Raw genomic sequence first — 23845 nt, forward strand, 5'->3', positions numbered from 1 at the left:
TTTATTCATCCGGACACGGTAAGACGCTGTTCCCTGGTAATTCGGCCAAGCACCCAAAAAATTTTCCTGGCGGCGGGGTCCCACTCCGTTGAAATCAAAGGGTTCTGCGTCGCAAACCTAACGGTGCAGGGGAGAGAGTTCAAAAATTACCGGCTGTATGGCCTCCCCCATCTCTGCACTCCCACTCTCCTGGGATTGGACTTCCAATGCAACCTCCAGAGCTTAATACCCCCACTGACTATCTGCGGCCTCGCGACACTCAAGGTCGAACCGCCCTCCTTGTTTGCGAACCTCACCCCGGATTGCAAACCCGTCGCCACTAGGAGCAGACGGTACAGCACCCAGGACCGGACGTTTATCAGGTCCGAAGTCCAGCGGCTGCTGAGGGAAGGCATAATCCAGGCCAGCAATAGGCCCTGGAGAGCTCAGGTGGTAGTAGTGAAGACAGGGGAGAAGCAGAGGATGGTCGTAGACTACAGTCAGACCATCAACAGGTACACGCAGCTAGATGCGTACCCTCTTCCCCGCATATCCAACATGGTCAATCGGATTGCACAGTACAAGGTCTTCTCCACCGTGGACCTTATGTCCGCCTACCACCAGCTCCCCATTCGCCCCGGTGACCGCAAGTACACTGCCTTCAAAGCAGACGGGCGGCTATACCACTTCTTAAGGGTTCCATTCGGCATCACGAACGGAGTCTCGGTCTTCCAACGGGAGATGGACCGAATGGTTGACCCGCACGGTTTACGGGCCACGTTCCCGTACCTCGACAACGTCACCATCTGCGGCCACGACCAGCAGGACCACGACGCCAACCTCCGCAAATTCCTCCAGACCGCTAACGCCCTCAGCCTCACCTACAACGAGGAAAAATGCATGTTTAGCACCGACCGTCTACCCATCTTGGGCTACGTAGTGCGTAATGGAATGATAGGCCCCGACCCTAAACGCATGCGCCCCTCATGGAGTTCCCTCGTCCCCACTGTGCCAAAGCCCTGAAACGCTGCCTGGGCTTCTTTTCTTATTACGCCCAGTGGGTCCTCCAGTACGCAGACAAGGCCCGCCCACTAATCCAGTCCACTACTTTTCCCCTGTCGACAGAGGCCCGCCAGGCCTTCAGCCGCATCAAAGCGGATATCGCAAAGGCCACGATGCACGCCGTCGACGAGTCCCTCCCCTTCCAAGTCGAGAGCGACGCATCCGATGTAGCTCTGGCGGCCACTCTCAACCAAGTGGGTAGACCCGTGGCCTTTTTCTCCCGGACCCTCCACGCTTCAGAAATTCGCCACTCCTCAGTAGAAAAGGAGGCCCAAGCCATAGTGGAAGCTGTGCGACATTGGAGGCATTACCTGGCCGGTAGGAGATTCACTCTCCTCACTGACCAATGGTCGGTAGCCTTCATGTTCGATAATGCACAGCGGGGCAAGGTAAAGAACGACAAGATCCTGCGGTGGAGGATCGAACTCTCCACCTACAACTATGAGATCTTTTACCGTCCGGAAAGCTGAACGAGCCGTCCGATGCCCTATCTCGCGGCACATGTGCCAACGCACAAGTGGACCGCCTCCAAGCCCTCCACGAGGACCTCTGCCACCCGGGGGTCACTCGCTTCTACCACTTTATAAAGGTCCGCAACCTCCCGTACTCCGTCGAGGAGGTCCGAACAGTCACCAGGAACTGCAAAATCTGCGCAGAATGCAAAGCGCATTTTTTCAGGCCAGATAGAGCGCACCTGATAAAGGCTTCCCGTCCCTTTGAACGCCTCAGTCTGGATTTCAAAGGCCCCATCCCCTCCACCGATCGCAACACGTACTTTCTTAACGTCGTTGACGAATACTCCCGTTTCCCCTTCGCCATCCCCTGCCCCGACATGACCGCGGCCACGGTCATTAAAGCCCTCTGCACCATCTTTACCCTGTTCGGTTTCCCCGCCTACATCCATAGCGATAGGTGGTCCTCCTTCATGAGTGATGAGCTGCGTCAATTCCTGCTCAGCAAGGGCATAGCCTCGAGCAGGACGACCAGCTACAACCCCCGGGGGAACGGGCAGGTAGAGAGGGAGAACGGAACAGTCTGGAAGACCGTCCTACTGGCCCTACGGCCTAGGAATCTCCCAACTTCCCGCTGGCAGGAAGTCCTCCCGGATGCCCTTCATTCTATCCGGTCCCTGCTGTGCACCACCACGAACCAAACGCCGCACGAGCGCCTCCTTATCTTCCCTAGGAAGTCCGCTTCTGGAACGTCACTTCCGACCTGGCTGGCAGCCCCGGGACCCATCCTGCTCCGGAAACATGTGCGGGCGCACAAATCAGACCCACTGGTGGAAAAGGTACATCTACTCCACGCCAACCCGCAGTACGCCTACGTGGCGTTCCCAGACGGCCGACAGGACACGGTCTCTCTGCGGGACCTAGCGCCCGCCGGAGCTCCCCACACCCCCCCAACACCAATCACCACCCCCTCACTCCCGCCGGTGCACCCCACAGCCACCCCCTTCCCGGGGGGATCGGTTCTCCTCCCAGGCCCGCCCAGGAGTAAGGAAACAGAGAGGGACAGCGTGATGCTCCCAGAGTCGACCGGACCCGAGCCAGCAGCACCACCACCACCACCACCACCCGGGCTGCGACGAACGGAGAGGGCGACCAGAGCACCATCTCGACTCATCGAGTCGACTTAAGATGTATATAATTCAGTGGCCCAGTAAAGCGGCATGGTTGTAAATAGTTAACGCTGCTAATCGGGTAAAATGTGAATAATTCAGTGGCCCAGTAAAAGCGGCATGATTGTATATAGTTCAATGGTTAAGGCACCGACCCTGTAAACCCCGACCACCATACACCCACCACCCCGCCGGGTTCCTTTTTAACAAGGGGAGAATGTGGTGGTATGTATTAGGGGTAATACGGTACACCATGAATGCCGAGGAGCTATTGGAGGACAGATGTTGGGTCCCAATTGGATCTGCCGCCTACTGGGCTCCACCCATAAAGGCGGGGTATAAGAACCCGGTTTACTCCCCGCAGCTGCATTCTGTGACTGAGCTGCTGGGGAACAAGTCTGAACAAGTCTGCTCAATAAAGCCTCGATTGTAGTTCTCTACGTCTCGCCTCGTGTGTTGTTTGAGGGGCAGAAGATAAGTGTGAATGGCGTGGGAGGGGCCCAACGAATCACATACATATGGTCGGGGCATGTCCTCAGCTAATGAACCTTTGGGGCTCTTTCTTCAACACCATGTCGCTGATCTTAGGCAGGGAGCTGGAGCCAGGTCCCAGAGAGGCCATATTTGGGGTGTCAGAGCTGCCAGAGTTGCTGGCGGGAGGAGGGACAGATGTTCTAGCCTTTGTCTCACTGATTGCTCTTAGACAGTGTAATGACCTGCACAGGACTCATCCAGCTGTGGATGATTGTTTCCCTGTGCTCATTGGACTGAGTTAACCTAGCACTAGTATAAAAGGCCGATCGCTGTAGAGCCAGGTGAAAAAAAGGAGCGAGGACCCGGTGAAATGTAACTGGGTCCTGTGTGTGATAATGCTGTTGCTGAATAAAACGACTTCAGAAACTCATTGGATTCCCCTCACTTTATCAAACTGCCGACGATGATGAATTGGAGCTATCGGCATGCTGCCTGTTCGGCTGAACTACCTCCCTGTAATTTTTTTTAAAGTGTGGACTACGGTACAGTTTGTTTCTGTGGTGTATTTTTTTTCTTTTTTGGAGCCTGTAATGTCATGGAAGGCAAGCGCCGGACCAAGGTTTTGCTGCCGGCTTGTGAAGTATGTCTGCTGAAAGTGATCTGGAGTCGGATGTGTCTGGCAGTACTGGATGCGGTATCTTCTGAGCGACTTCTGGTGATGGTTGTGCAACGTTTCAGCCTTCTCTGTCTGCCATTGTTTCCTGATGCTGGCAGAGTGGTCCGCTGGGGAGTCCGTTCTCGAGTTTTCCACCATCCTTTTTGGAATGTCATTCTGCTCGTGAGTGTGGCATTGTGTTTGAAAGACTGTACTGCGGCTGCTCGGACTGTGGGATTTGCAACAGTGATGTTTTGCCCGTGAGCTGACGGTTGTTGTGTGACTGCAGGTTTTGTGCCTAGACACTCGGTTGCCGTTGAGTTGACTGGGATTTCCAGATGTAACTTCTGGTCCTGTGGCGGCGTGCGTGGAATCCTGCTGGGTTTTCTTTTGCGCTGTGGATTTATTTGCCTGTGTGGAGGTACTGTAAGAATGTTTGGGGCGAAAGCTCCCTGGGCATTTATTTTTAGGTAAAGTTTAGAGTGCTTGATTTTTTTCTCAAATTAAGGGACGTTTGGAAGTTGCGGGACTTTGAGGTGGACGTTGTCCGATGTTCCCCCCACCTGTTTCCCTCTGTGACTGGAAGGCATGCATGCCAATTGGGCCTTGGGTTGATGGGTCCGATACAGTGGCGCATGCCGTACACAGGTTCGGCTGTTGCCAGCTTCGCCCCGTGGTGAGGGTGTCGGGCCGGACGTAATGATTGGTGGGGTTTGTGCCGGCCCGTCCTGCTTCCCAGTTCGGTGGTGCCTTATCCGAACCAATCTGGTTTTTTTTTTGTTTTGTGTTTGTTGTCTGGCTGCTGTGGGGTTTGCACCCATTTTGTCCTCTCCTCCTCAATGGTCATCCTTGCGAGGGTTTTCGGACTTTGGAGGGGGAGGGGTGCAATAACCTGCACAGGACTCATCCAGCTGGGGATGATTATTTCCCCATGCTCATTGGACTGAGTTGACCCAGCAATAGTACAAAAGGCCGGCAGCTGTAGAGCCAGCTAAAAAGGAACGAGGACCTGTGTGTGATAATGCTGTTGCTGAATAAAAAGACTTTTAAGAAACTCGTTGGACTCCCCTCGCTTTATCAAAGACAGATTCTGTTGAAGTGGAGGTCAGCTTCTCCACCCTCGGTGTGGCAGAAGGACCCCTGGGGTTGATTGGGAGGTTCCATATAAGATGGCAACCGTTGTTATATATTTTGAAGAGCTGATCACTGTCAGGTGTTGGGAGGCGGTTTGAGGACCTGCAAGGCCGTCTGTGATGAACGGTTACTGTATTACTGTACCCTTATCATCATGTAAGGTGATGTCCCTTTTAAGACTGGGCTTGGAACCCTGGGGGACTGCGCCTCCAGCTCCGCCCACCTGGGAGCCGTATATAAGGGGCCGCCTTGTAGGCGGCACCCAGTAAGCACCCGTCTCGGATGGTCGTGGATTATTGCCCCCCTCACGGTTTGCAGCCTTGCGACACTGAAAGTCGCACCCCCCTCTCTATTCGCGAACCTCACTCCCGACTGTAAGCCCGTCGCCACCAGGTGCCGGCAGTACAGGGCCCAAGACATGACTTTTATCAAGTCAGAGGTCCATCGTTTACTGGGAGAGGGGGTCACCGAGGCTAGCAACAGCCCCTGGAGAGCATAGGTGGTGGTAGTCCGGTCCGGGGAAAAGAAACGGATGGTCGTGGATTATAGCCAGACCATAAACCGCTTCACGCAGCTCGATGCGTTCCCCCTTCCTCGTATAGCAGAAATGGTAAATCGGATCGCCTAATACTGGGTATTTTCCACGGTCGATCCCAAATCCGCCTACCACCAGCTCCCTTTCCGACTGAAAGACCGCCTTCGAAGCAGCCGGCCGGCTCTTCCACTTCCTCAGGGTCCCCTTTGGCGTCACAAATGGGGTCTCTGTCGCCAGAGGGCGATGGACCAGTACAGCTTGCGGGCTACAAACCCGTACTTGGACAATGTCACCATCTGCGGCCATGACCAGCAGGACCATGACGCGAACCTCGAAAAGTTCCTCCAGATCGCCCGAGCCCTCAACCTGATCGATAACAAGGAAAAATGCGTTTTCCACACAACCCGGCTAGCCATCCTCGGCTATGTTGTGGAAAACGGGGTCTTAGGTCCCGACCCCGACCGCCATGCGCCCTCTTATGGAACTTCCCCTCCCCCGCAGCCTGAAGGCCCTCAAACGGTGCTTGGGGCTTTTCTCCTATTACGCTCAATGGGTCCCCAAATATGCGGACAAAGCCCGCCCACTCATAAAGACCACGACATTTCCCCTGTGGCTGAGGCCCGATCGGCCTTCAGCCGCATCAAGGCCGACATCATCAAGGCCGCTATGTACGCGGTAGAGAGCGATGCGTCAGACATCGCCCTGGCTGCTACCCTCAACCAGGCAGGCAGACCAGTAGAGTTCTTCTCCCGGACCCTCACTGTCTCCGAGATTTGGCACTCTGCAGTCGAGAAGGAGGCACAAGCCATTGTGGAGGCTGTGCGGTACTGGAGGCACTACCTAGCCGGAAGGCGGTTCACCCTCGTCACCGACCAACGGTCGGTAGCCTTCATGTTTGACAACGCACAACGGGGCAAAATAAAAAACGATAAAATTTTGAGGTGGAGGATCGAACTCGCCACCTACACGTACAATATCAAGTATCGTCCAGGGGAGCTCAACGAGCCTCCAAATGCCCTGTCCCGCGGCACGTGCGTCAACGGGCAGGAGGACTGCCTGCAAGTCATCCACAATGACCTCTGTCACCCGGGGGTTAACCGGCTCGTCCACTTTATCAAGTCCCGCAACCTAGCTTACTCAACCGAGGAGGTCAAGGCCATGACCAGGGCTTGCCAGATCTGCGCGGAGTGCAAACCGTACTTCTAACTGCCAGACAAGGCTCGTCTCGTGGAGGCCTCGGGGCCCTTTGAGCGACTAAGTGTGGACTTGAAGGGCCCCCTCCCGTCCACCAACCGCAATACCTACTTCCTCACCGTCATCGACGAGTTCTCCCGCTTCCCATTCGCCGTCCCCTGTCCCGACATGACCTCGGCCACCGTGATAAAGGCACTGCACAGCATCTTCACCCTGTTTGGTTTCCCCGCTTATATCCACAGCGACCGGAGTACATCGTTCATGAGCGATGAACTGTGTCAGTATCTGCTCAGCAAAGGCATCAAGTCGAGCAGAACGACCAGTTATAACCCGTGGGGGAAACGGGCAGGTGGAGAGGGAGAACACGACAGTTTGGAAGGCTGTCCTTCTGGCCCTACGGCCGAGAAGTCTCCCCCCCCCCCGCTGGCAGGAGGTCCTACCCGACGTCCTACACTCCATTAGTTTGCTCCTCTGCACGGCCACGAATGAGACCCCTCGCATACGCTTGTTTGTCTTGGTGGATGACTCCGGGACCTGTTCTTCTTCGGAGGCACGCGAGGAGCCATAAAACGGACCCCCTGGTCGAGAGGGTCCTATTACTACCCGCGAACCCCAGATACACCTACGTTGAGTACCCCGACGGCAGGCAAGATACAGTTTCCCTCCGGGATCTGGCACCCGCTGGTACCCCCACTACAGGCGCCCCCTCCCTCACAGCTCCCTTGCGGAATCCGGCACTAACAACCTCCCCCCCCCCCCCGGTCCCACTCCCTCCCCGTCGGTGGTCACCGACCGCACGCGCCCTCTAGCGCCCCCTCCCCCCCGGTCCCACTCCCCGTCGGTGGACACCGACCGCACGCGCCCCCTAGCGCCCCCCCTCTACACCCCTCGCCGGTGCCGGCACCACTGCTCCCAGCCCCAGCTATTTCCCCTGCGCCCCGATTCCCTATCCCGACCTGGTCCAAGGCTCCAACCATTGTGCTTCCGGACGTACCCTCAACTAAGACGTCCGTGTCCGCCGCACCACCGTCCGAGCTGAGGAGGTCAATGAGGACGATTAGGCCACCGAAACGAATGGACTTATGATTTCACTTCACCCCGCCGGACTGTTTTTGAAACAGGGGGTGAATATGATGAATGGTTACTGTATTACTGTACCCTTCTCATCATGTAAGGTGATGTCCCCTTTAAGACCGGGCTTGGAACCCTGGGGGACTCCGCCTGCGGCTCCGCCCATCTGGGAGTCGTATATAAGGGGCCGCCTTGTAGGCGGCACCCGTCTCGGCACCAGGCTAGTTCTTAGCTTATCAAATCCTTCTTTACCGTTTTACTCTCTCGCGTCGTTATTGAGGGTACAACACCGTCACCGCTATAAAACGTTAATTAGTCCAATTACCGAGGCTCCATGGCCCTCACATTACAAATTATGCTCGCGCCAGCTGATTTGCTGGAACCACGCTTGCCAGGCCCCTGCTAACAAGGGAGAGCAGCAATTAATCTAATAATAACAATATTTATTGTCACAAGTAGGCTTACATTAACACTGCAATGAAATTACTGTGAAAAGCCCCTAGTCGCCACATTCTGGCGCTTGTTCGGGTACACAGAGGGAGAATTCAAAATGTCCAAATTACCTAACAGCACGTCTTTCTGGACTTGTGGGAGGAAAATGGAGCAGCCGGAGAAAACCCTCGCAGACACGGAGAGAACGTGCAGACTCCGCATAGACAGTGACCCAAGCCGGGAAGCAAACCGGGGTCCCTGGTGCTGTGAAGCAACAGTACCAACTACAAACTGCTCCTGCATAGCCAACCAACCCCACACAGCTCGCAGCCTTGCCTCTGAGAAGCCCAGTCCCACAATTCGGGGATGCTGACCTGGGCAGATTACTGTATGCGGCCAAGGCCAAATGGATGCCCTGTTCCCCTGAGGACCTCGGAGTGTCAGCCAGGGCAGTCAATGCTGCCTGGGAGGAAGTGGCAGTGGCTGTCCGCTCTGTGAGCCTGACCAGGTGGACCTGCCCCCAGTGCCCTAAGAAGATCAACGACCTCCACCGGGCCACACGGATGGGTTGGCACCCGACAAAGTGCCGAGAATGTGCCTGACACCACCCTTGCCCAGCTGTTCCTTACCCTGGCCCACCTATGTCCAGCAGGGCCGCCCATGCCACCCCCATACCCGCCCGACTTTGGGTCACTGTTTGTGCAGAGTCTGCATATTCTCCCCGTGTCTGCGTGGGTTTCCTCCGGGTGCTCCAATTTCCTCCCACAAGTCCCAAAAGATGTGCTTGTTAGGTGAATTGGACATTCTGAATTCTCCTTCAGTGTACCCGAACAGGCGCTGTAGTGTAGCTGTAATGATATGTATAGTACAAGTGTAGTAAAGGGTTAACAACAGAGACTACGTGTAACTCTAACACTAGATGGCGTTACTAAGTGATTGTATATAAAGCTGCATCTCTAGGAATTCTGGGAGAAGATGATGAGAAGCTGATGTAAAAGCTGAGGAAGAAAGTCTGACTCCACTGCAAAATCCATGATCAAGGCAACGAATGAGATTTTTGCTCATCATGGGATTCCTAGCAAAGTCATGACAGACAATGGACCTTGTTTTGATAGCTATGAGTGGACAGAATTTGCTAATGCACACAATTTTTTTCCTATAACTTCCAGTCCTCTCTATCCACAATCCAATGGCAAGGTTGAAAAAGGTGTTCACATTGTGAAACCATTTTTCAATAAAGTTCTTGATTCTGATTCAGACATGTCCTTAGCTTTATTAAATTACAGGGCTACTCCTCAATTATTGATGAATAGAACATTGCGTACAACTCTTCCATGCATAAGACTTCCTGATCCAGATCTTCAGCCAGCCATCAAGAAAATGCGCCATCAACAAAATATTCAGGAGAAATACTACAATCAACATGCGACATTACTGGAACTATTGAATCTAGGTGATCAAGTGAGAATTTGTATTCCCACTGCAGGATGGTCTGATCTAGCTAAGGTCCTATGTCAAGCAGCACCTCGTTCATACATCATTCAGATGAATGACAGTTCGATTGTTAGAAGAAATCGCAGAGCACTTCTGAAAGTTCAATCTTCCAGTACGTTAGTTCCTAGTCTTCAATTCAATGAGAGTTTATTTTGTACTACAACATCTTCCAAGATATCAGATAACTTCCAGAAGACGTTCAAGATTTCTACCACTCCCCCGACTGGATTGAGGAGATCATCCAGAATAAGAAAGAAACCAGGCAGACTTAACTTGTGAAGAAACACAAATGAACTGTAGTGATCTGTATATATACAAGGGGTCAATGAAGATGCAATACAACTGAGCAAGCACTAGAGGGAGCACGGGAGAGGTATAAATAGAGACAGACAGGAAGTTAGAGGGCACTTCACAGGAACGGCAGCTGGGAGCAGAACACAGACAGGCAGCTCAGATGTAACATAGTTTAAGCGCTGGAGAGAGAACAAACTCACAATAAAGCATCTACTTCAACTTTAAGACTACGAGCTTTATTCAGAGACAAGGAATAACACATGAACTATTTGAATAATTTTTTCTTACTCACTTGTTAACTTAATATACATATCAATGTATTTTGTACTAATGCTATTCATTTTTTTCTGTAATCATGTAGAAGAGAAATGTATTTAAAAGAAAGGATGTAATGATATGTATTGTTCACAAGTAGTAAAGAGTTAACAACAGAGACTACGTGTAACTCAACACTAGATGGCGTTATTAAGTGATTGTATATAAAGCTGCATCTCTAGGAATTCTGGGAGAAGATGATGAGAAGCTGATGAGACAGAAAGAAAACTGAAAGAGATTCCATTGTGGAAATATAGCATGAGGTTGAGTTATAGTGCAGTTTAATAGTTAGAGAGAATATTGATTACTGTACTACAGATTCAATTTCATTATTTTATTATCTGTTACTTAGTAAAGTGTGCGAACCTAGTCAAGTTTAGTACTGTAAAATAAATTTGTTTAGATTTAAACTTCTTGGTTTTATATTCTTTGTCAACACTACATATCTGGCTATCTTGGAGAACAAGATTAGGGGATTTTCACAGTAACTTCATTGCAGTGTTAATCTAAGCCTACTTGTGACACTAATAAAGATTATTATTATCCTCCCACTTCCAGTCTTCATGTTCCTTGGCCCACTGCAGGACCTGCTCCTTTTCCCGAAAGCTATGAAACAGAATAATGACTGCACATGACGATTTGTTTGGTCGAGGCTTCTGATGAAGTGTCCGATGGGCCAATGAGCCCACTTAAGGACAATAGAGGGAAATTATGCGTGGAACCACAGGAGGTGGGTGAAATCCTTAATGAGTACTTTGTATCAGTATTCACCAGCTAGGACATGACGGATGTTGAGGTCCGGGATAGGTGTGTGAACTCTCTTGAGAATGTTAATATATCAAAGGAGGAAGTGTTGAGTATCCTAAATTGCATTAAGGTAGACAAGTCCCGCAGCTGGATGGGACCTATCCCAGGTTACTGCGGGAGGCAAGGGGAGACATAGCTGGGGCCTTACAGATATCTTCACATTCTCTTTGACCACAGGTGAGGTTCCCGAGGACTGGAGAATAGCCAATATTATTCCCTTGTTTAAGAAAAGCAGGGATAATCCAGCAAATTATAGGCTGGTGAGCCTGACATCAGTGATGGGGAAACTTTTGAAAAAGATACTGAGGAACAGGATATATGCACATTTGGAGGAAAATGGACTAATTAGTGACAGGCAGCATGGTTTTGTACGGGGAAAGTCAAGTCTCACCAATTTAATGAGTTTTTTGAAAAGGTGACAAAGAAAATTGGTGAGGGAAGGGCGGTGGATCTAGTTTATATGGACTTTAAGGAGTTTGACAAGGTCCCACATGGCAGACTGGTACAAAAACTAAAATCACATGGGATTCGGGGTGGGCTGGCTAGATGGAGACAGAACTGGCTTGATTATAGAAGACAGTGAGTAGCGGTGGAAGGGTGCTTTTCTGAATGTAGATCTGTAGCTAGTGGTGTTCCGCAGGGATCAGTGTTGGGACCTTTGTTGTTTGTAGTATATATAAATGATCTGGAGGGAAAATGTGAGTGTCTGATTAGTAAGTTTGCTAAGATTGGCGGAGTTGCTGATAAGAGCCGAGGATTGTCAGAGGATACAACAAGATACAGATTGGAGACTTGGGCACAGAAATGGCAGATGGAGTTTAATCCGGACAAATGTGAGGTGATGCATTTTGCAGGATCAAATGTAGGTATGAATAATACTGTAAATGGCAGAACCCTTAGGAACCTTAACATGCAGAGGGATCTGGGCGTGCAGGTCCACAGTTCCCTACAGGTGGCCAAGGTGAGTAAGAAGGCATATGGCATGCTTGCATTCATCAGCCGGGGCATTGAGTACAAGACTGGGGCATTGAGTACAAGGCTGGGAAATCTTGTTGCAGCTATGTAAAACCTTGGTTACGCTACATTTGGAATATTGCGTGTAGTTCTGGTCACCATGTTGTCAGAAGGACGTGGAAGCTTTGGACGGAGTGCAAAGAAGGTTCACCAGGATGTTGCCTTGTCTCAATGGTGTTGGTATGAGGAGAGATTGAATAAACTAGAATTGTTTTCACTGGAAAGACGGAGGCTTAGGGGAGACCTGACAGAGGTCAACAAAACTATGAGAGGCATAGACAGGGTGGATAGTCAGAGGCTTTTTCCAAGGGTGGGAGCGTCAATTACAAGGGGGCACAGGTTCAAGGTGAGAAGGAGAACGTTTAAGAGAGATGTGCGGGGTTAGTTTTTCACGGAGAGTGGTAGGAGCCTGCAACGCATTGCCAGAGGATATGGTGGAAGCAGGCACATTAGCAACTTTTAAGAGGCATCTGAATGGATAGATGAATAGGGAGGAAATAAAGGGATACGGACCGAGTAAGGGCAGAAGGTTTTTTTTTAGTTCCAGCATCATGATCGACACAAGCTTGGAGGGCTGAAGGGCCTGTTCCTGTGCTGAACTTTTCTTTGTTCTTTTCCCTGAATTTCCCTGAAAACCCAGGCACAAAAGACTCAAAAACAAGGATCCTGGCTGGAGCTGCCTAGTGAGTGACCTCTCTTCACATGCTGCCACCGGAAGTTCCAACTCCAAAGAGGCATAACTGTATTGTGTGGTAACAGTTACTGGATTTTGTAGATTAAAAAAATTATAAGGTGTTATGGAACAATTTGAGGAGTGTTAACTCTGAAAGTTTATTTAATAAGGACACACGGAATCTACACCGAGTAAAATAAAAAACTTTAATTTATTTACCGTAACGGTATATGTGCTTCCTGGTGGATCCCTACTGCACCTCTTCCCGGTCGATGCCTTACTGGCCGACCATTTATACAATGCTAATGAATTGGATTGGATTTGCTTATTGTCATGTGTACCGAGGTACAGTGAAAAGTATTTTTCTGCATGCAGCTCAAACAGATAATTTGTACATGAAAATAAAATATGTAATAGAGCAACACAAGGTACACAATGTGAATACGTAGACACCGACATCGGGTTGTTATGGGTCAGAGTTTAGAAAACTCCAAAGTATATCATGGACCTACAACTGTTTATTGATTTTGGTTACGATAAACAGAAGGGCCTGCCTTTTACGTGTTATTCAACAGAGGCCTTAGGCACATTTAATCAAAAACAAAGTTTATTCTATGAATTTAGTTAACATTTTTATAAACACACCCAGTAAGCATTTTTATCAACTACCAACATAAAATACCCTACATGGCTACAGTATTCTATGTGTAACCCTCAATAAATTCCCCCTTTAGCTGTTCCAATTTCATAACAAGATCCCATAAACCAGAAAACCCCTTTCAAAGGGGTGTCCCAACACACAAGACCTGGTATGGATGCTCCTGTTTCCTTTCCAGAACAGCAGGTTTGAATTTCTTCCAGAAAAGTTATTTCTTTTCGAGTTATCAAGCAGTCTGGAAACAGCTTTTAAAATGCAGATAGAGAAAAAACCTTCTTTCAACCTGTGCAGAACAAAACCAGTTCAAACTCAAAGCGAAAGTAAAACCAACTCCCAGAGCCACAGCCCAGCTCCACCCACATAATGACATCATTGAAGCCATGTGATAAGACAAAAACATTTCTTAAAGGGACATTCCCATGACAGGGTGAAGCATACAGGAGTGTAGTATTAATCAGATCAGTCCATAGGAGGATCGTTTAGGAGTCTGGAAACAGTGGGGAAGAAGCTGTTTTTGAATCTGATGTGCGTGTTCTCAGACTTTTGTATCTCCTGCCCGATGGATGAAGTTGGAAGAGTGAGTAAGCTGGGTCTTTGATTATTCCGGCCGCTTTCCCAAAGCAGCGGGAGATGTAGATAGAGTCAATGGATGGGAGGCGGGTTCATCTACTGCCCCTCAGCAGGGGAGCTCATTCTCTATGAAAACCGTGGGGAAGATGATCGTTCCCACCCTGTAACTCCTGTGCAGAGTATTACAGTTAAGATTGTTTGGAACTGTTTAAATAAGTGTTACTTTATTGTTGTTTATTTTATTTCTTAATAAACATTTATTTTATTAAAATCATCACAAAAAGTCAGGGACTTCATTCTCTGGATTTCAAACCTTGCCTCATACAAATTGTAAAAATACAGTTGAAGACAGTTGTTTCAAGTTTCTCTTATGGGACTTGGACAACTTGGCATTTACCATCCTTAACAAGGGACCTGGGCCTATATATCTACCCGACTCAGGATGTACCGAGATCCCTTTTAAAATGGTGGGTGGAAGAAGTTTTTGGGATTCCTGACCCCATTCGAAGGTTTTCCATTTCTCTAATAGGGAGTCCCTATTAAAGGCACAGGCTGGTTTGGATCAAAGGCTAGTACTTTGCACTCTCAGCTTCATTGGGGGATAGGCATGTGGTAGTCCTCCAAAATTTTCATTTGGTTGAGCCGATAATTTAAACAGTCATGGTTCACAACACCTCAGAAGTGTTGTGAACCAGTCTGCAGGACAGGACTTTGTGAAAGCTAAGCTCAAAAGGTTCTTCTTGTGGCCCATTATGATCCCCATGCAGATATGATACTTCCATAAGACCATAAGACAAAGGAACAGAATTAGGCCATTCGGCCCATCGAGTCTGGTCTGCCATTCAATCATGGCTGATATGGGTCCCATTCCTATTCTCCTGCCTTCTCCCCATAACCCTGATCCCCTTATTAATCAAGAACCTGGGCTTGATTCTCCGTTTCTGAGACTAGGTGTTGATGCCAGCGGAGCATGTGTGGACTTCCACAACAGAAAAATGGGCGCTACACCTGCACCGATTCCGATACCACTAATGGGCTTGCACCGGCGCCATGTGGAACACAATCAATTCCACTAGAAACGGTGCTGGATTCACCGGGTCCATGATTGACACTCAAGGCGAACAAGCCGCTGCCGCTTATAAACAATTCTCTCCCTACACACACCAGCCAACAAGATGGCAGTAAGAAGAGCGGCCCCAAGATTCAGAGATGCCGAGCTGGAGACCCTCCAGGACGCGGTGGAGGAGAGGTGGATGATCTTATACCCCGGCCCGAAAGGAAGGATGCCAGGCACCGTGATTCACCGTGCCTGGGCGCATGTGGCAGACGCGGTCAGCGCCGTGGCCAACGTCGTCTGGAACGGCATCCAGTGCAGGAAAAAACAGCACGACCTCTTGAGGGCGGCCAGGGTGAGTTGGGAGCACTGTGCCCCAGCACTAACCCCCACCCCCCCCACACACCCGTAACCTGCCCCCTCCACACCCCGGGGGACGGCCAGATCCCCACCCTGCCCCACATGCCAGCATCAATGCCAGCTGCCATGACCAGGTGCCCTGGCCACTGAGTCCACCAGCTACCCACCCCCTGGGGCGCATGCATCAGACCATCTAAAGGTTTTGTTCTATGTGTCATTCTCCCCCCCTCCCCCCCACAGGAGAAGTCCGCGCATAACCGCCAGGAGCGGGAGAAGACCAGAGGGTGACCACCAGACCTGCGGCACCTCACTGCGGCAAAGCAGAGGGCCCTGAACCTGGCCGGGGGCCCAGAGGTAAGGGAGGTTGCCAGGGTGGAGTGCGGCCACGGGGGAGGAAGGGAGACCCTGCTGATTTGCGGTTCCCCATGACACGTGTCAACCCCCCCCCCACCCTTATAACCCCCCCCTCCCCATACACCCCCCCTCCCCACCATCCTTATAACCCCCCCCCCCCACTGGCCTGCGGTCGTCTTGTGTCTCACAGGACCTGCCGGAGATGGGGCTGGTCCCACTGCAGATAATGTCCAAGGCCTGGGGCATTCGGTGCAGGGGACGGCCAAAGCTGAGGACTGGGCTGCCCTCTCACAGGCAGCCATGTGCCAGAGCCACCTGGACATTGCAGCACCACTCCTGGGCGTGGCCCAGTCACAGCAGGCCATAGCTGGGAACATCAACGGCATTGCCCAGGCACTGGCCGGCATGGCGCAGACACAGAGGGAGATGGCCCAGTCCCAGAAGGAGATGGCGCAGTCGCTGGCTGACACAAACCCAGGAGATGGTGGCACAGTCTCAGCATGATGTGACGCAGTCCCTGATGGAGATGGTCCACTCCCTGTCCTCCATGGCCACGAGCATGCAGATCCTGGCTGAGACCAGACCATGCCTCTTCGGGCACCCTGAGGGAGGAGGAGGTGATGGGACCCGTGCCGGTGACTCACAGGGGAGGTGCCGGAACACCGCAGTACCTCGGACTCACCCCCCACCCCCTCCTGTCCCTGGCGCAAATGGTGGGCATCGGAAGGAAGGAACAGGCGTCCCCATTCCATCTGGGACATCTGAGCAGCGGCCGGTCTCATCCAGGCCGGGTCGCCCCAGGAGACGCGCGCCAACGGGGACCCTCATCGCAGGGCAGGGGTCACAGCAGGCCGCCTCCACTCCTGCTGTACTGTCTGGGGACCCACCTAGGCATAGCATTAGGGCCCGTAAGGCCAGAAGGTTAGACACCAGTTAAGTTGGCACGGGTGCAAGGTAGGGACTAGGGTACAGATTTGTAAATATTTGTTCACAATAAACCCTTGTTACCATCGTTACAATCTGCCTCGGAGCTCTGTCTGATGGGTGTGAGGGGTGGACTGATCCGGGCTAGCTGGGGGTGGGAGGAGGAAATGGTGCAGGTCTTGTGGGTGGACTGTGCTCCCCCGCCCCCGGCTCCTTCACCCCCACCCAAGGGATTCGGTGCGACCTTGCAATGGAATGCCCAGCCCACTTGCAGGGATCATCCAGGTGGATGGTGCAACCGTGAGCATGAGTCAGATGTTGTCATATGGAGCACCAGAACTCATCGCAGAGCGGGTTGTCATTACCCTCCATTCCATGGACAAGACCCGCTGTTACGCCAACTCAGGGCCCCCACCTCATAGCGCTGCAGGTATGTATAACGACGGGGGTGCAAGTGGAGGGTTTGGCAGGGTGGGAAATGGGGTTGGGATGTGGTGTCCGTGCATCTGGCCAGCCCCCCGCCCTCTTAGTCGGCGAACCTGGATGCGATCAGAGCATTGGCCCTGGTGCACAAGTGGTGCAGCCTCCTGTGCCTGCCCATGTCCTGCCCATCCTCCACCCTCCCCCGCATCCACCTCGTTGGACGAGGTCTGCCCATCCTCCTCATCCTCCTCCTCCAGCACATCGCCCCAATGATGCGCGATGTTGTGAAGGATGCAGCAGGCCACCATGATGAGGGCGACCCTCTCAGCATCATACTGGAGGGCCCCTCCACATCATACTGGAGGGCCCCTCCACAGAAGTCCAGGCACCTGAACCACATTTTCAGGAGGTCAAAGCACCACTCGATCACACTCCTGATCACTGCATGGGCGTCGTTATAGCGGGTCTTTGCGTCAGTCTGTGGCCTCCGGATAGGTGTCATCAGCCACGTCCGCAGCGGGTAACCCCTGTCACCCAGGAGCCAACCCCTCAGCCGGCGGGGTGGGGGGGGTTCTCGAACATGTCAGGAACCGCCAAGTATGCCAGGATGAAGGCTTCCTGCACAATTCCCAGGTATCGGGCGCAGAGGTGTACGATGTGCAGCTGATGGTCACAGACCACCTGGACGTTCATTGAGTGGTACCCCTTTCGGTTTGTGTAGAGTAGCCTGTTATCCGCAGGTGCCCGTAGGACGACATGCATCCCTTCTATTGACCCCTGGATCCAGGACATCCCGGCGTGGAGGTGAACCCCGCTGCTCGGGGATCTTGGTGGGCTTGCTCCAAATTGAAATGGATGTATTGATCCGCCTGGGCATACAAGGCTTTCGTACCGGCATGGATGCATCTGCGCATTGAGGTCTGTGAGATCCCGGACAGGTCCTCATTCGGCACCTGGAAGGACCTCATGGCATAAAAGTTCAGGGTGACTGTCACTTTGACAGTCACCGGGAGAGGGTGTCCTCCCCCATATCCCCGTGGTGCCAGGTGTGCTACCATCTGGAAGATATGTCGCACTGTCCCCCTGGATCAGCTTGAGTCTTCGGCGGCATGCCCGGTCCGGTAGGTCCTCGAATGTCAGGCGCTGCCGGTACACACGAGGCCTCATACGGCACCTCCTTGGCATATCCTTCTCCTCGGCCTATGTGGCTGCCACCCGCCCCTCTGCAGCACCCTCTGCAGCTGCCAGCTCCGTTGCTGCAGCTTTCACCTCCTCTTCGAGCAGCTGTCGCTCATACGGCTGCAGGGCATCCCGCAGAGCTGCGGCTGTATGACCAGGGCGGCAACCATTGCTGGTCAAACTCCAAAAGCTATTGTCTGCAGGGGATGAAAGGCCAACATGTTAGCATAGTGCATATTCCCGTGCCCAACCAGGTTCGGCGGGCTACACGGTGGCCCTGGTAGGCTCCGCCCCTGCATGTCCCTCCCCACCCTCCACACCCTCACCCCGGCCCATCTGTGGCCAGCACTATGGGGGCCTCCAGCCCTAGTGTCCATCCCTGATGCCAGGGGTACCATTGGCTGGCACTGCCCTCACTGGGGGCTGCCATAGGTGTATCCCTAGGTGATCTGCTGGTGGCTGGTGGGCGGTTGGGCGGGAAGTTTTGGGGGGGGGCTGGCGGGGGGAGTGAAGTGCGGGATTGGGTGGACCCAAATGGCTGGTGTCACTGTGTAGAACCAGGGGCAAAGGTGGGTGGTCAGTGGGTGCGCAGCAACATGGCCGTCGTAATGGAGGTCGGTGCCTGGGCACAGGCCCAGCCCCGTAGGGGGGACACCCTGGCTGCTCAGCCTGTTTTCCACCCCCCCCCCCCCCAGCTCTGGCAGGTGCACCCCCTCCCCCCCCCAGCAAGCGTAGCCAGTGTCCGGGCCGGCAGCGCGCAGTCGCTCCTCTCCGTGTCGTACCTCTTTTTTCTCTCTCTGAGCAGCCACCATGCCAGGGTCACGATTTTTGAGAGCACATGTGGCCTGCGCCTTCGGGAATTGGCCCATCGGAGGTGGAGAATCGTAGGTGGGTCCATTAATGATATGCAAATGGCGTTTAAACGCCACGCGGCCCATTTACGTCATATTCGGGGTGACGGAGAATCGTGATTTGGTGTCAAACCGCCGCCTGCCACGATTTTGGCGTTGGAAGCTATTCTCTGCCCAATCACGTTTCCCAATTTTGGCGTTGGCCGACAGAGAATCCCGTCCCCTATCTATCTCTGTCTTAAAGACACTCAATGATTTGGCCTTCACAGCCTTCTGCGGCAATGAATTCCACCTCTAGCTGAAGAAATTCCTCCTCATCTCAGTTTTAAATGATTGTCCCTTCAGTCTGAGGCTGTGGCCTCGGGTTCTAGTTTTTCCTACTAGTGTAAACATCGTCTCCGCGCCCACTCTATTTAGGCCTCTCAGTTTCATGTAAGTTTCAATAAACCCCCCTCATCCTTCTAAACCCCAACGAGTACAGACCCAGAGTCCTCAACTGCTCCTCATATTACAAGCTCCATGCCCACTACTCACTGTGTAGAAGCACTGAACTCTATCGTGATAGTGATCTTCATTCATAAAAATAGCTTTAGTCCAGCCGAATCAAAATGTTAATTGTCCAGACCCTTTAGAGTTTCAATAGCAGAAACTGTAAGCACTTGAAACCCCTTAACCTTGTATCAATAAACATTGTGAAATTGACAGAATAGATCAGAGAGCCAGAGCTATCAGTCAAGCAATGTTTTCTCTGGGGATCAGGTGTTTCAAAAGCCTATTGGATTTCTGTGCTCTCAGCCAAGCCACAATCATGTATTCTTGGCTGACAGCTAAGACATCCATTAGAGCACTAAAGTAACCGATTGCAATTACCCGTGGACCTTGATTCTGTTGTTTCTTCAATAAAATTTGTCTGACATTATTTCTGGCTTAATGTGGTGTACATTTTGTAATTTTAACTTTGAGGAGAAAGACTAACCAGTTTAAACATAAGACAAACCATAGAGAAACAGTGACATGAAAAACTTCTTTTGATAAGCCAAGAAAGACATCTGCTGTTGACAATGAGAAAATGAGTCTCAGAGAGGGGCATGGAGTTTCCATTAGAGTGCAATTGGCAAAATGCAGCCAGAATGCAATGCACACTATGCTGATTTTGCTGGACTGAGATTACGCTGAAATTTCTATGCAAGTTCATTAGCATAAACTGAAACACAATGGGCGGGATTCTCCGTTGCTCAATGCCGATATCATAATTGGTGATCGGGCGGAGAATCCCTTCCAACACCTAAATCGGAGTCTCCACCCCCTCTGAAATGGCGTCATCGCGTCGCTCGCCTCTGGAACGGCGTTGGTGCGTCATCAGAAGACCCTCCGACGATGGGCCGAGTTCCCAACCACGCATTTGATGTGTGTCCTGAGCGGTCAGGATAACGTCGTGGCGGCTGCGGACTGTGTCCAGCGCTGCCACAGTCGGCCGGAAGCCGTGCTTGCTGGTCCAGGGGAGGGGTGTTCTGCGAGGGCTGGGGGGACTGGTGGGGGGTAGCCAGGGAGTGTCCTTTGGGACCTTATTTGGCAGGTTGGCTCCGCGCACGGCTGGCACCATGTTGTACAGCATGGTCATTGCCGTGCGCATGCGCGGTCACGGACCCGTACAGTCTCCGGCCGATTTTGGCGCGGGAGCAGGGAGTTTTACCTGGTGCCGCAGCTAGCCCCTCACCGGTGCCGGAATCGGTGAGAGTTCGGCGCCGATTTTGCCGTCGTAAAACATCACAGTTCCCACGCCGGCGTCTGTACTTTAGCTGCAATGCAGAATCCAGCCCAATATCTTCCACATTTCAGCACAATCTAGCAGCATAATCGATTTGTCATTGCTTTGTCACAGGGCAGTCTCTTAAAATTTTTTTTAAAAAAAAATTCTCCTTTTTCACATTTTCTCCCACATTTACATCCATCAACAATAAACAATAATCAGCAAGATATGTCAGTCCCCATAATAACAGCGATCCCATCTACCCACCAACCTCCGAACCTCGACCCGCATGTTTACATAAACAAATGACAAAAAGGAATCAGGGATTACCCGTAGTCACCCTTAATCTTACACAGCTCCCCCCCCCCCCACCCCCCGCCCCGGTCTCCAGCTCCTCCCGTCCACTGCCTCTTGTAAAACTCCTCCTCCCAACCTCGGTTCCTTCCCCCTAACTTTCGACCCCGGCTAGACCACGCGGACCCTGTTCTGCCAGGCTCCGATGACCGCAGCCCCTCCCCCCACCTCACTCCCGTTCACTGGCCGGCTTAAACCGGCCAGCGTGGAGGCCCCCGCCCGGGTCCCTTTCCCACTTGCCCGGCCCTAGGAAAGCCCAAAGATCCCCTTTTAGCACACAAACACCGCATATCCACCTACACCCCAAAGAACCCTCATTTCGAGTGAAAGTCCCGTCCCTTGTCCAAATATATACCACATTGGCTCCTTTAGTCTCTACACCCGCGCGCAGTGATACAAAAAAGAAGAAAATAGTCATGAGGTTACATCGGCACATGGCCATTCCTCAATTTGTCAGTTCTGCCACAGTCCTTCTACTTTCGCAAACTCCTCCGCTGCTTCCGCCGTTCCAAAATAAAAGTCCCTGAGCTTGTAAGTCACCCTCAGCTTCGCTGGTTATACAATGCCGCACCGCACCTTGCTAATGTACAGTGCCCTCTGCACCCGGTTGAAGGCAGCCCACCTCCTTGCCAGCTCCACCGTAAAGTCCTGGTATACACGTATAACAGCTCCAGCCCACTGCACCACCCGCTTCTGCTTGGCCCAGCTCAGGACCTTCTCCTTCACACTGTACCTACGGAAGCACAGAGTCACTGCCGTTGGCGGCTCACTCGCCTTTGGTACAGGCCTCCACGATCGATGAGCCTGATCCAGTTCATATCGGGAGGGATCCTCCCCCTCCCCCAATAGTTTTGCCAACATCGCGGCAAAATACTTAGTCGGCTTTGGTCCTTCAACTCCTTCGGGCAGCCCCACAATCCTCAAATTCTGTCGCCTGGATCTGTTTTCCAGGTCTTCCATTTTTCCTCGCAGATCCTTGTTAGTATCCATCACCTTCCGCATCTCTTTCCCCATCGAGGCAAGTTGATCACCGTGCTGCAATAACGTCTCCTCCACTTCCTTCAGCGCCTCCCCTTGCTCTCGCACCTCCGCCACTGCGCTCGCCACCTCCGTCCTCACCGGGGAAACCGCCTCCTCCACCAGCACACTCAAAACCTCCCTCATCTCCTTCCTCACCGTCTCCATGCATTTCGCAATCTGCGCCAACTGCTTTTCAAATTCCGCAGCCATCACCTTAGTTATTTCTTCAGCCGTAAGCAGTGCGGCCTTCCCTGGTGCTCCAGCCGCCATTTTCCTTGGTGACCCCGCGTGACCTTTCCACTCCCCGACGGACCTTCAGCTGTTTTTTTTCCGGCCGTTTTCTTGCTCACCCTCGACATTTTTCTTTGTTCTTTTTTTCCTCCTGTGTCTTCACTGTGCCTCCTCCGTGCCTTCTCCCTGCTTCTGCCACCTCCGTGGACCCTGGGACCGGGCTTAAAGCCCCGAAAATGCTGTTGCCGAACGGGAGCCCTCCACTGTGCGGCCGCCTCCCGCCCGCCGTCACCGGAAGTCCCCGTCACAGGGCAGTCTCGAGCATCACAGGAAAGTGGGATTGTCAGGACATTAGTAATTCATTAATTGACTGATATAATACTCTTGTTTTAATTTACTTTAATTGACTTGCTCAATAAGACCTATCAATTGAAGCCAAACACGTGTGGCCTGCTCTGCTGTAATAGACTGAACTCAGACTAATTTAAACTAAATTTAAAGTAATGAAGGGCCAGGCTTCAATTGGCCACTGGCCACTGCAGGTTAGGAGATTAATGTTGGGTTCATGTGACCACAAGTGCCTGTGCACCTGAGCTTTTGGGTGCAATGTGATGAACTTACCTGAATAGTTGCAATGAGCATAAGCTCTATTCCTATTTGGATACTCCAGATCCATATTGGAGTTATCAGAGAAGGCAAAGATCACCTGACCACACAGGTGACAGATTTATTTTAGGGGACAATCACCAACGCATTGTTTCTCCATGGGACAACAGAAGTATTGGACTTGTGGCTGTTGAACCAGTGAGGAAGAGTTCTTGTTCCCTATACCACGCTTTGATATCAATCCAATTCAGTCATACCTATAATGAAATGGTAAATGGTATTACCTTAGCGTTCCAGAATTCCGGGACAGAATTGTTGTGCAGACTGCTTGCCATCAACTCCAGCTGCGAGGACATTACAACTAGACCCTTCAGTGCTTTCAAAAGGTCATTAAGACTTTGTACAATAGTCTGCAGCAGTCGATTGTACCTGCAAAACAACCAAATGGAGAATATTATTCCAAATAATTGGATAATTCTTTCAACTACCAATTGAGCATCGACCAAACAGAAATTTGGTTAGCCGTTGGATCTGCTATTGCAGGACTACAGAACAGCATCAGAGCAGGGGCACATATGAAGCGACCAGCAGGCTTTGAATGTAACAATACCATTTAAAACACATTTCAGTAGAATTGTAGAGTAGATGTGACAATATTTGAAAAGTAAAGAGAGGTTACTATTTCCAGTGGGGCTGATTAACAGAACTGCTACATTAATTCCAATCAAACATAACAATTTGAAAATAGTAGCTTGTT

General features: G+C 51.7%; 1 protein-coding gene across 1 annotated transcript in view; it reads right to left on the bottom strand.

Moving 5' to 3' along the window:
• The window catches only part of dnah1 (dynein, axonemal, heavy chain 1), a 1119271-nt gene that overhangs the window by 24463 nt on the left and 1070963 nt on the right, over positions 1 to 23845 (bottom strand). The window contains exon 75 of the mRNA XM_072472076.1: positions 23373 to 23517. Coding sequence (XP_072328177.1) covers positions 23373 to 23517 — 145 coding nt within the window. The remainder of the gene's footprint in view (positions 1 to 23372; positions 23518 to 23845) is intronic.

Source organism: Scyliorhinus torazame, chromosome 13 (assembly GCF_047496885.1).
Source record: "Scyliorhinus torazame isolate Kashiwa2021f chromosome 13, sScyTor2.1, whole genome shotgun sequence".
NCBI classification, from domain to species: Eukaryota; Metazoa; Chordata; class Chondrichthyes; order Carcharhiniformes; family Scyliorhinidae; genus Scyliorhinus; species Scyliorhinus torazame.